Source organism: Stegodyphus dumicola, chromosome 7 (genome assembly GCF_044657685.1).
Source record: "Stegodyphus dumicola isolate Sdum_Otavi_A_Nest chromosome 7, ASM4465768v1".
NCBI classification, from domain to species: Eukaryota; Metazoa; Arthropoda; class Arachnida; order Araneae; family Eresidae; genus Stegodyphus; species Stegodyphus dumicola.
In genome coordinates, this window is record NC_140774.1 from 44,987,460 (window position 1) to 45,001,209 (window position 13,750).

General features: G+C 28.8%; 1 protein-coding gene across 2 annotated transcripts in view; it reads left to right on the forward strand.

The window, feature by feature from the left end:
• Window positions 1-13,750, forward strand: part of mop (tyrosine-protein phosphatase non-receptor type protein myopic) — a 120,634-nt gene that overhangs the window by 35,761 nt on the left and 71,123 nt on the right. For both annotated transcript variants that reach the window (XM_085820149.1, XM_085820148.1), the window contains exons 6-11: window positions 2,400-2,582; window positions 8,129-8,287; window positions 8,466-8,527; window positions 9,200-9,394; window positions 11,792-11,857; window positions 13,570-13,709. In XM_085820149.1, the coding sequence (XP_085676275.1) occupies window positions 2,400-2,582; window positions 8,129-8,287; window positions 8,466-8,527; window positions 9,200-9,394; window positions 11,792-11,857; window positions 13,570-13,709 (805 nt within the window). The remainder of the gene's footprint in view (window positions 1-2,399; window positions 2,583-8,128; window positions 8,288-8,465; window positions 8,528-9,199; window positions 9,395-11,791; window positions 11,858-13,569; window positions 13,710-13,750) is intronic.

The following is a 13,750-nucleotide window of genomic DNA, read 5'->3' on the forward strand; positions in this document are numbered from 1 at the left end:
CAATCTTAAGTATCTGGCACAATGATAAGTTAATTAGAAATAGTGTAATGTTAGTAATTAGTAGTAATTAAAAGATGTAGTTATTAAAAAAAGGCTTTTGACATAATTCTTATTTTGGTGAAATAAAATTACTCTTACACTGAAAAAAGTTGATATTTGAATAGTCAAAATAAGTTTGAAGAAGTAATAAATAAGTCAATTGAACTGTAAATAATTTTTTTTATATATATTTGTGCATAATGATTTCACGATGATCAAATATGACCAAATAATGCTTAGGAACGAAAAATGCAATTAATCACCAAATATGATTCATTTGTTTAAAATATGCCGATAAATTTTATTCATTATTTAGTAATTATTTAACAAGTCAAAAATGTTAATATATTTTTTTATTTTTTAAATTTAATTTAATTTTATTATTCTGTATTTCTACATTAATATTTTGAGTGTATGTGCTGGTTTTGAGGTATTTAAAATTGTGTGTGGAGTGCTGAAATCCAGCTGTTTCTAATGCTTTCTGAGAACCAGCAGCAAATATCATAAAAGAATCCGTTCGTCTTTTTCTTGCTGAAAGAATAAGCTGATGATCAGATTTGGAATATCAGTCTTTAATTTTTTTAATCATCATTAAAGAATGGTATTTCTCATATATATCTTTGCGGTATTCATATTCAGCAAATTAGTTAATCTTTGGTTTGATTTATCTCAGGACCTGGTTAAATTTTCAAAATCCTGTTCTTTGGGGGGGGGAAACTGTGACTGAAATACAGCTTAAGTAAGGTGTTGCGATCATAATTCATCATTACCTCAATTTTACCAACTACTTCTAAACTTTAAGTAAGAGGGAACTGTAAAGAATTAAAAGATTTCTTGTAGTTCTGTACTCAATGTATTTACCTAACCAATTGGAAGGTCTCAGGCTGGATTGCCATTGAGGGCACAGTTAATTTTTCCAAATTCCTACTTGTGAAAACTTGATGTAAAAACCTACTTCATGCACATTATTCAGTTGGCTTCATTTGTCTTTTGTGCAAATTTAATCAAACTTATAATATATACATATTAATAAATTAAATGAAAAATTTAAACAGTATATATTCAGCCTGGAATAAAAAGCTGACAATAAATGAACCATTTTGCGAAAGCAATAAACTGCTGTGAATAATTAAGAAAAGTGTCCAATGCAAAAATAGTGATATATTAAATGTAAAAATTTAAAGAAGAAATTACATCTCCTAATGCATCATCTTTAGAGGGTTGGTGTATTAAGAGAAGTAAATGGATTATTCTGTTTCTGAACTGGTAAATGACACAAATTTAATAAATTTAAAACATTAGTAAACTATGAAACAGTTTATGTCTGGGGACTGAGAAAGACACAAATTGTTTTTAGTTCCAATGTAAAATTATATTTGTAATTTTGTATTCTCCAGAGCAGCTGAATTTTCAGATTTCTGTTGTAACCTTTGTGTTTAAATGTTGTGCCTTTGATAATACTGAAAAATGCTAATTAAATATCGACAATTGTAAGAAATTATCCTTCTTAACATTTTTTTAAAGTGAAAATAAGCCACTGTGTACATGGATACCGAGTATCAGCAATTCTTAAAAACGTGTCAAGCAGTGGTGGATTCTGCACTTATCAGAAAAGGGTTTAAAAATTAAACTAGTATTTCAATGGCGTCTTAAGAAATATAGAACTATATAATCTTACACAATCTGAAATCAGCGTGTAGGCTAGATTTGGCGCTTTTGCGCATACATTTTCACTGCAATTTTTTTACGGTCCTCAAAACGGAATAGTACCGATATTATTCATCTTCCCTTATTGCATTTCCTAACATAATAGTTTCTTGTAGTATGGAAATTTCTGCATTATTTTTCTTCATGTGTATTATTATCCAAATATTCTGAATCATCTGTGTGAGAAATAAAATCTTCATCCAAGGAATTGAATTCACTCATTATTTATCTGATAAATTGTCTTCTAAATATTTTGCAACTACTTTATCTGTGATTAGATCTTTTAACCTTGCGTGTTTAGGATGAGAAGGCCTGGTAAATAGTGATTTATGTTACTCATTATAGTAATATTTTGGAAGAAATTGTGTGAGAAAAATATAAAATCAAAAGGAAAATTTACTTCATTTGCTATCACACCTGTACAACTACATATACCTATGACAGAATGCCAATTAATCTGAAAATGAAGTGTTAACATGCGCTGGCCATATGAATAGCTTTTAGATAATACCACCATTTTGTGCCTCAGTACATGACTTGCAGCAAATATGTTAAAATCAATAATGTATTTGTTTAAATTATATTGTTAATTTGTAATTAGCTTCCTTTTGTATTGTATTATTTTTTATAGATTTAGAATTTTGAATTTTTAGGCGCAGGCCCAGGAATGCATTTTGGAAAAATCTATGTTAGACAGCAGGAAGTCTACAATTACTGCAAAAATTGCAACACAAATACTTGACTACTATAAATGCGCCTTGGGCATAATGGTATCAGGCAGTCCCAGTACGGACACTGGAAGTATTTTAGATATAGTTGGATCTAAAATTTTCAAGGTATACATTTATTTACATTCACATTTTATTATGATTCAAGTATTGTAATTACAAAATGAAAAATCTGAGGCTAAAATGCATGAAATAAGAATTGAAAACTTATCCCTTAATCTTAATTATTGAAGTCATTCTCTGTCACATTCTTGTGTATTTGCGCTATCACTCTTTAATCGTGTAGATTTCAAATATAAGGTTAGTTTTACTCTTATTCTTATACTTATACTGCAAAATGGAGTAGATGTGTCAAGTTCTTTTGAAAATTCAATATCATTTATAAATTTTATTATTTGTGGATAAAATATTTTGAAATTAATAATTATGTCTTTCGTATCAACAAAGCACCAATGAGAAGTTCTCTTAGTTCATGAGACATTGTCCAGGGTTTCTGCCAATAAACATCCTGTGAATAAAAAGGTTAAGCCCTGCTCTCATATGGACTTTTTTTTTTTTTTTAAATTGCATTTGCCTTTTGCATGATTTTATGTTTCCTTGTGGAAAATGTATATTTTCTGCTGATGCAGCTGGTGATTTATTTGCAGGTTCTAGCTCTTGAACTACTGAATAGTGAACTTTTAACATATTTATTAATGTACAGAAAGCTTAATAATGATTCCTTATTAATAACATTTCTAAGTAATGTCGACAGCAAATTAACAGTTGATTATTATTTGCATAAAATGATGTAATGAGTTACTTTTTGGCATCTTCAAAGTTGCCTTATTGTGCGGAGACAAATTTCTGACTTATAGCAAGCATTTGGCAGTTCACTGTATTTGAATTTTATAGCATTCTCTATAGACTTGCTTTGTTTGGTACATTTTGCAGATTGAATTAGTTGTGTTCTGTCAGTTTCACTGTTGTAATTTAAGACTTGTGATTCATTGAAGTTGAAGACACTATTAGAACTGCAGAATCAATACTGGATGAATTCTCTGAAATCAAAAACCTTTAAAAACACACATGGCACAGATAGCTTAAAATTTCTGAGACTGGCTAGAAAATTATGACATTTATAATGTCAAATAGAGACATTATTTGAGAAGTTATTGCTTCTGCAGTGTCAGGCTATGTTGTGTCATACCTCTTAATAGCTTATTTGGTAATGCCCTTTGGTTTACAACTTGTGAGATGACTGCACATGGACTTTCATAACTTCATGTATACAGAAACATCTTTAAATTATAATGTAGTAACTGTTATAAAATTATATTTCTCACGTGATATTTTTAAAAGTATTTTGTCTGGAGTTTAATCATTTAACTTGGATCTGTATATGTTTATGCCATTCACATTGCGATTTTACTATTTGAAATTAATAAATTAAGTACTATTTTAAGTGTAGAACTATATTTATCTATTTCAGAATTATAATTTTGTTTTGTTGTTATTTAGCTAGAGATAGAGCATCTAGCTACGTCAACTTGCTGAGTGCAAAAATTGGGTGCAAAAATTAAAGACAACACAGGTCTTTGATATGTAACATTGTGAAGAAATATTTCAAATCAGTGAAAAGTGTACCATAACATCTTCAAGATGTAAGTCTGTGGGGAGTGAACATTACTGACCTAGATAAATCCAAAAGATTTTTATTTAAAATTAGGTTCATTGTACTGCGGGCAAGAGCAGCAGTGCTGATTGCAGTTATGCAGTTTTTCCTTTGTGGCTAGTGAAGCACAGCAACCAGACATCTCCCAAGAATGTCCTATATTTGCACATACTCTCTCATACTGGGCGATATGCAATCTCCTGGTTGGTTTTCCAGTAGTTTCTGCCTGTTCTGTATTGTTCAGCTTTTCTTTCTTCACTTTGCTCTTAATTTTTGAATACTTAATTTTTGTATTTATGTTTGTTTATATAATTTAGAGTAGCTGGCTTAAAATTGGGGAGCTTGTCTTCTCATATATTAAATGTGTCTGCATGTGGAACCATTTAATTTTGATCATCATGAGTTCAGTTTCTAGAAAACTAGTTGACTTGGGATTTTCTGGGCTTTCCACCTAGATAACATTAGTTACATACAGTACAAAGTCTGAGATACGGATTTGGGCGGATTTGGAAATATTCTGTGTTGTAGATCATCAGTTTAAATCTAGTAAGTTAACATGTAGAGATTACAAAATAAAAAATATGAAGAGTTGTATATGAAATAATGAAGTCATTATGACCTTAAGGGAATCAAAATTTACAAAAAAGGTTTAACATTTATTTTGTTTGCTTTATTAAACATTTCTCTCAATAAATTTTTTTTTTTTGGCTAATATCTTTAATTTTATGGATAGACATAATTTCTTCTTTTAAAGTTTGATTGTTCAAGTCCTGTAATTGCCATGTTCAGAATTCCTACTAAATTGCCGTTCAGAGTTTTTTCGTTCTTAACAAATTCTCTATTAATTGCAATATTTTTTTGGATTTAGGACCATACTACAGATTTCATTGTCCATTAGTTGATTCATTATTGGGCATAGTCAATCACAATGGAAAATTTCTGATCATCTTCATTTATTACCTGTTCTCCATATTTCTTTTCAAATTCAATCAATTAGAAAATCTCAAATTTTATTTGCAATGTTTGATAACCTTCAAATTGGCAACTGTCATTATTAAAGATTCTCTAACATTTGTTGTACACTGTTGGCACTGTATCATGGCATTAGCAACTAAAGACATTCTCTGCTAAATTTTGTTCTTGATTCTGTCATTTGCTGAGGATGTTAAGCTTAGATTATATTATTAATTTAGTTGTTTATTATACTTATATCTATTTTTCACACATGTTTAAGGCTTATCTAAATCCCAAATCAATAAATACATAATATAACCCAAACTACCATAAACAAAACACTCACTTGGCCTTTTTAAATAGTTTTAATTAACAAAACACAAATAAGATAAAACATTAAGATTAAGGGCGTTATAATTACACATTTAAGTTATAAAGTAAATCTCGGGAACACCATGCTTTGTGTTTTGAGTCCAGCACATCGACTGAGTGCTATAGTCTTTGTTGGCCGGTGTTTTGTCTCTGTGGCTGCTATGTGGCGCTCGTTAAGCCATGGGGTTACAATAATAATTATACTTAAGGCTTATCCAAGGTTATCACTAGACATTTGGCTGCTTGGTGCAATCTCTGCGGGTCCTAAATTCTTCTGCTAGGTGCTGCCGTTAAAATTTTCACTGCCCCCAAATTTTATATCCTAATGCCTTCTCTAAAGATTTTTACCATCCCTTAATTCTATTGCTCTTGTGTTCTTCTAAATTCTAAAAATTTTGCTGCCTGGTGTGGTTGCATCGGCTCTTAGCTTATCTGAATAACAAATCACTTATTATTAATCCAAACAGCACTAAATATAATCTTATAGCTTATGAACTTTTTGAATATGGAAAGAAATTCATATTAAATTTTTCCTCATCAACACTTTGCAGTGCAGTAGGCTGAAATCCGAAATAATTGTTAAGTGTAATGTCAACGGAAAAGGTTACCATGCTATTTGGTATTCACTTAAAAAAAGAAAGAAAGAAATTGTTTTACACTTGCTATACGAGTCATTTCTCAAGCTACCAAATGTTGATAGTAATGCTATGATGAAAGCAAAAAATAATAAAATATGATTCATCAATTCAATATGTGTTAGAGATATAAGTTATAGGATTCTGTAAAGTTACTTGGAGCTAAAAATTACTAGAACTGTGAATGACTATTCGCTAAGTTCTGTTCTATCAGTAACAACTCAAGAATAATGGTAAAAAGACTTCTTTCATTCACTCAAGAACAATTAAAAGAAGGCACTTCCCATTCTCACAGATACCTCAACACTTTTGACACTAACTCAATAATAGAACATAAAATTAAAACTAAATCTACATAGAATAATCAGCCAAAGCTGCACAGAGCTGTTTGACGCATAGTTGGCTCTTGGCTGATATCACCAACATAGGTTAACAAGCAATTAGTATACATGACAGTCAAATTGCAAGCTTTAAATAGTAGCAAAACAACATGGCTGAAAGAGAGAACACACTCTCTCTGTCAGAAGTAACTCAGACCTCAGCTTAAATAGTAGCTTTCTGCCTTATTTTGCATAATGTGCAAAATTGAAATCTCATTCTGGCAAGAAAGTGTGTGGTGGAAAATAAGAGTTTAAAGGAAAGCCTGTTTTCAAAATAAAATTAACTGTCAGGAAAATAAAATGAAACCCCACAAAGTTATAATCAGCAGTGTTTCAATGTAGAATCTTATGGTTTAAAATGCATTCCAAGTAAAAAGCCCACTAGAGCCAAATTATTGATCATACTGATTTGTGTTTATAAATTATTGTGTTTCTTCAACATGGAGGTGTTTTATTTAATGTCAAAGTAAATTAAAAATCGGAACTCTCCATAAAGCAAAGGAAAAATTCATTGAAAAAAAATTGTTGTTGGTCTAGAAGTCTGGATACTGGACATCCAGATTTCGAACTTTGTACTGTTCTGCTTTTCCTTAGACGCTTCTCCAGTGAGGCATTCCTTCTATGGCAGAGAGCTTTTATGCTTAATCAACCTATTAATCACTTATTATTGAATTTAAGAAAATCACTTATTATTGAATTTAAAAATTCAATAATAAGTGATTTTCTTAAATTCAATAATAAGTGATTGATAATAAATTTAAAATTTCAATTATTATTGAATTTTTAAAAATTTGTTCTTATTTCTCAAATTTTTTGCTGTTCCAAGATGTACATGCTTTGAATTATTGCAGTTTAACTATGTAACAATTCATATAAAATTACCAATCATTTCTACATATAACATTTGTACTCAAATAAAAGTTTATGATTATAAAATGTTACACTTATTAATCATTAAGCACTTATTGTTTTCCTACAGTGTGCTTGCATTTTTTAAATTTGTGGTCAGTTTGAATTAAAGAATAATTAATTTTATTTGTAGATGTGAAATAAAGTAAAAGTTCTGTACAAAAGAACAGTGGCATAATTATAAAGCTAGATCTTGAATTTGATAGTATCTCTTAAAGAATAATAATTTTTAAAACTAAATTAATATGCTAGCAATTAGTCCAGTTTCATTTATTTCACTTTTTGATTTTATTATTGCAATGGCGTTTAATTTATTTTTATTACATTTCGTAAATTTTTACTTCTGGCCTTAAATCATTGCTTTTCCAGAAGAACAGTGTATCATCACTGAAAGGTTCACAAAAGTAATTATTGAATTTTATAAAATTAAAATAAGATCTATTTTAAGTACTGTGGTGATTCTAATTTCACATTATTTTTTAAAATAATTTGTTAAGTTGTGTTTAATATTTATTTTATAGAAATGTTTGAAATTAAACATAAATTAACTATGGAATAACTAATATATATATTTTTTGAACATGGAATATTGCTGCAAAACATGTTATAAACCAATTTTACTATATATTCTTAGATTAGGACTGCATACTTGAAATTAGAAAGCTATTCTACAATTTCTTGAGATGTGTGACATTTGTTTTTCTGTAATATATATTTTGAATGATAAAATATTTATTGTTTCTTTCACAGAGTTGGAAGAAATTCATTGAATTTAAGATGTCTTATTATACAAGTATTTCTCATTTATATATGGGCAATTTGGCTGAAGAGCATGAAAAATGGGGAGAGCGTGTTGCTTGGTTTCAATCAGCATATGATCATTTGACAGAAGCCTTCAAAATTGCAAAAGTAATTGATTGTGTTTATGCCTTTCATTTCGCCTTTGTTTTGTTTTTATGAGATAAATTATTTTTTCTCTTTGATATTTAGTTGACCACTATTAGAGTTTCTCAATATCTGATCTACTAAATAAATATGTATAATAGATATTATCATTTGTAAGTTCAATGTCATATTTTTATTTCAGAATATTGACAATAATGATTTGACTGAATCTTTAACCTTTACCATGGATGTTATTGGGGGCAAGTAAGGATATTTTTCAGAATTCTGCAAAGAAATTTAATAAAATAAACATTGAGTTTGAGTAATAATATTTATCTAATGCAATACAAATTATTATTTTGTATGTTTGATTACTGAGAAGTTGATCTATACCATTAATCTATACCACATTAATACCATTCTACAGAAAATAATTAAGATCATACTTTAAATTTACATAAATAGAATATTAAAATTGTTATTTTGGAATGCTTTGAAAATTGATTGTTCGCTTAAAATTTTAAAGAAGTGTTCGTCTGTATCAGTGTAGTAGGTTTAGTTCAAAACATACGTCAGTAGACTTAGTGTTGTGTGAAACTTCCGTGGAATTGGGTGAAAAAAAAAATAAGATTGAAAGTGTAATACACAAAATGCTGGTAAATATTTTGGAATCGAAATGATAATTTGTAAATATGTGTAGTTTGTAAGTCCTCTTTATTTTATATTTAGAAGTAAGGTTTGATATTATTCTAACTGCCCAAAATATAATTGTACAACTTTTGAAAATTATTTATTATGCTAAATTTTACTGTAAAAATAATCAATACTAAAAAAATTATGTGATTTTCAACATCAGCCAGTAAAATGAAATAATTTTAATATTAGTGTTTTTTATTGATAATATTTTGTATTAGTAATTCTGCCATTTTGTTTTAGGCATAATTCATCTAAAAAGGAAAATGAGTTTGTGTATCATGAGAAAGTACCGGCACTTAGTAGTTTACCTGAACTAAAAGGGGCATCCTTAGTCAAAGGAATACCTTTCAGTATAACTGATCCAGATGTGTCTGGACCAGATATTTTTGCACGCTTGGTTCCAATGGAAGCACATGAAACTTCATCATTGTATAGGTAATTTTAGTTTATTAAATGTATAATTATTTTAAGCATGTAAGTTTTTCATTTCATTTTAAGCATTCATTTCTTAATATTTTATATGGAGTTAAACCATATAAAATATTAAGAAACTATGAAAAATAACAAAATTTTCTGTATTTGGTAGAGTTTATAATTTTTATATTCTAAGGCTCTATAAGGTTTTAATTTCTTTCCTATAGTATTAAAGAAAGGTTATACTCTGTTTTTGAGAAGTTTTAGAAACCTGATACACTTTCTTTTTAAAATGAATATAATATTCTTCTAACATATTGAGGGGAGCAGTTATTGTAGAACTAATAAATTCTCACATTGGATGTGCAAGTAATAAACCAGAAATCTACTTAGTTTGGAGCCAGAGGTTGTTCAGATTCTTTTATTGTGCTTCGCTAAAAAACTTTCTACAAAGTACATTCTTTTTTTTTTTTTTTTTTTTAATTTTTAAGGCAGCTTTTTGCTTAATCAAAATATCAAAATAATTATTTTTGATATTTTTTATAGAGTAAAATAAAAGCTATATAAAAAGGAAATAACAATAAAGCATTTTGTTGTGTGTTATGAATTTGTAGAGATATGCCTAATTAACTAGGTAAGATAGACGGGAAAACTTGAATAAATCTTTATTGATATAAATCTCAGCTCGGATAGCAAGATTACCAGTTATAAATAGCCCAAGAAGAAAAACAGACGTAGAGTAAAATCCTACGTAGCATGCAAAGAATATCACAGATCATCAAAATTACAAACCAGTATTCAGAGAATAGAAACTAAATGCATTTGCACAATTGGTGAACTGAATGACTGCACTGACAGTGGATGGTACTGATTAACTGGACTGATGGCAGCTTGAATAGCCATCCAGCTATTACCATCTTGTTATATATAGGTTTGCTAAAGCAGTGAAAAAGTAAGCATTTCTGGAAGTTTCAACAAAAGTTGCTTTCAGGAATTGAAAAGTATATGTCCTGGAAACTTCCAGAATATCTCCATGTTGGCTAGAAATCACCAAAATATGGGAGGTTTATGCCTCTATCTGTAGTTGTGTTTGAACTTAATGTTAATCAACTCATAATTAAAAGGTCTATGACATAATGCATAAAATAAGTAAATAAATAAAAAATACATAAGAACTAAGTTATGAACAACTAACACAAATATTTCCAAAAATATATAACAGTATTAAGAAGCATAACATTTTTGTGTTTTCCACATATCTGTTTTACAATATTTATTTCAAAACTTTAAGATGTTCTTATTTGAGTCCCTCCCTTCTCAAATTATATGCAGTCATTATTTTTTAATCAGTTACTGCTTTATTTTAAATATTTTTTCTAAAACTGAATTTTCATGGAATGATATGCTTTTAGTGTTCTGTTCATCATCATGATGAACTGAATCTTACTCCCCCTCCTTAATTCTTCCATTTAAAATATTGTCAATGATTTTGTCATGTCATTAGACAGTGATCTTAATTTTATCAAAATTTGTTATCCAGTATAGTGTCAACTTCATTTCATTCACATAAAAAAATAATTAACCTTTATTGCATCCTTAATCCAAAAAAATTATTACTGTCAGATGTTATTTGAATAAGAACTGAAATAAAAATATAGAGATCAGTAGCTCCTGTACATTTATTAAGGAAGCCATGGAATCAGAAGCAGATGCGTTAAATCTGAAAGTTTTAACAGTTTCATGATGTAAATAACTATGAATTTTACTCTTAATGTAAGGGAATCCATGCAGATTTTATGTGCTGATGTATTTTAGGTCGGTGGTTTTTTTATTTTATTTATTTATTTATTTATTTTTTGCTGTGTTATAAATAATGCCAATAAATTTTGTGCAATTTTCAGGTTTTATTCTACCATGAACAACATTTATATGCTATGCAGATTTTAGTGTGATAACTGGAGTGTCTGTAGTATCCAGTATTTTTCTGTGAAACAAAACTGTGTAATTTGTTATCAGATGATCAATTATGCTTCTGGTATGATTTAATTTTGGCGATTTCTACAAATTCCAAAATTTTTCTAAGGAAAGTTAAAAAATTCTTCTTTTTTAACTTTGCTAAGAAAAATATCTCGCTATAAATATTGCTAGTTACACACTTCCTCATAAGTCGTCAGCAAATTAAAAAAAAAAAAAAAAAAAAAACATTGCCTGCAGAGAAAGGAGTGCAATTAATGTGTATCCCTTTCCCCCTAAAAACTCCTTTTAGCTATATGTATTATTTTAGTATGGTACAGTTATTATCTTTTTGTCAAATTAAACCCTGTGTATTTCGTAGAAGTTACACTTGGATTTTTATAATAAGCATAAATTTACTTAACATTTTCATAATTTTTTTTTTTTTTTTTTTTTTATTTTCAGTGAAGAGAAGGCAAAGATTTTGAGGTCTGTTGTATCAAAAATTGAAGGGAAAAATGAAGAGCTAATGTAAGTTTTGTTTGCTGTTATATTTTCTTTAATTATTTAGTACAGATGCATATTTCCTATGTAAACAACGAATGATGATCACATAAACAGGAATGTTGGATAATGTAAAATAACTGAAGCTGAATTATTAATTAGATCCAGAAAAATAAATAATTTACTACAAACTTGGTGCATTGCAAGCCAGACATAATAACTGGGGATTGAAAGTAATTTTATGTTTATGGTAGTAAGTTTTTTTTTGGTATTATATAAAGATAAGTGTCTTGGAATACATATTTTATTTTTAAAAATTATGCAGTAGAAAAGTAATAAATATATTGTAATTTAAATTTAAGAAAGTGATGATGTTTACTATGTAATATTCAACAAATTACTTTTCAAAAATATTAGTTGTTGGTATGAATGGCCAGCTTAATGTTTAGCTAGTAATGGTCATGGCTGAACTGAAAGCTGTGACTGGGAAGCAGTTTTATTACAGCTGATATATTGCAAATAATATACAGATTGTAATAGTAATACTTTCTAACATGAATTAAGTTTTCATACCATGTTGGAAAATGATGTTTCACAAATTGGCTAACTGTTGTGCACAATATATGATTAAAGCAGTGATCGCAAAACCGTCGATCGTGAGCTAGTAGTAACTCATGGAGACATTTTTGGTAAATCGCGTTAACACTCTGATTGGCTATCCTTGATTCCTCCACTGAGCTGACGTTGGCAATGACTTTTTCATTCACCCTCTACCTATCATTAACAGCCTTGCAAATGACATTCAACAGGAGATTGCAAATGTTTTACAGGGTATTATATGTTGTATTAACCACTCTGAGATGTTGCTTTGAGAAACTGAGGTCTGTTTGAGAAAGTCAGGTAACTGCATTCAGTTATATTTATTGCTGTACCAAATAAAATGCTATCCTGCTTTGAAAATGGGTAACACTGAATGTTCCACTTGTGTCATCATGTATGGATAGTAAATATTTTTTTGAAAATGATAAATATCTCCTAAACAAAAGGTTTTATAGATTGTTTAGAAAGGATGAAAATGCCAGCATCTTTAACCCAGTTGCATATGGAATAATTTGCAAGCTAAGTTCTTTGTCTCCAGCTGTAGATATTAATATGCTAATAGCGATGTTCTTTTTTGTCTTAATTTGATTAGTTGTCAAAAGCAGTAAATGAAAGTTTAAATGCGTTAGTGCTTTATTCAAGTTCTGATATTAAGCATTTTTTATGTGGGTTCAAATATTAAAAACCTAGATTATATTTAAAATGAAAGCACAACAGAAAAATAAAAAATAAATTTTGTTATTAATTGTGATACAAGCCACCTGTCAGATAAATGTTGTTGGTTAATGAAGTTATCAACATATTTAGATTTATGATGTAAAATGGAGTCAGAGTGTGTTTGATAAAAGCATAATTTTCACATTAGACTTGTTCAAATGTTAATGAAGCAAGTTTGCGTAAGAACAGGATTATTATTATTATTATTATTATTATTTTAATTCCACCCTTTTTTTTTAAGATCCATTTTTTTTTTAGATAGAATGTTTAATAGTCTGAGTGACACAGAATACATGATAGTTAAATTTATGAGTAGATTATTATAGACTGCCCTTCAAATGGAACGAATATTGGAGTTTTCTATTTGTTTGCATGATTTATTCCTATTTCTTCTAACGAGCTTTACTTCTTTTTACATATAGGGCATATTTATCATCTCTACAACTTGAAAGTGGATTGTCTTTCCAAGATCAAGAAAAAATCCCACAAGAATTGCTTGAGAAATGTGCGGCAATGAGTGTGAAACCAAATGCTATTTCAGAATTGACTGAATCAATGAATGGTATTTAAAATAAAGGAATTCTTTTTTAGTGTATCATGCTC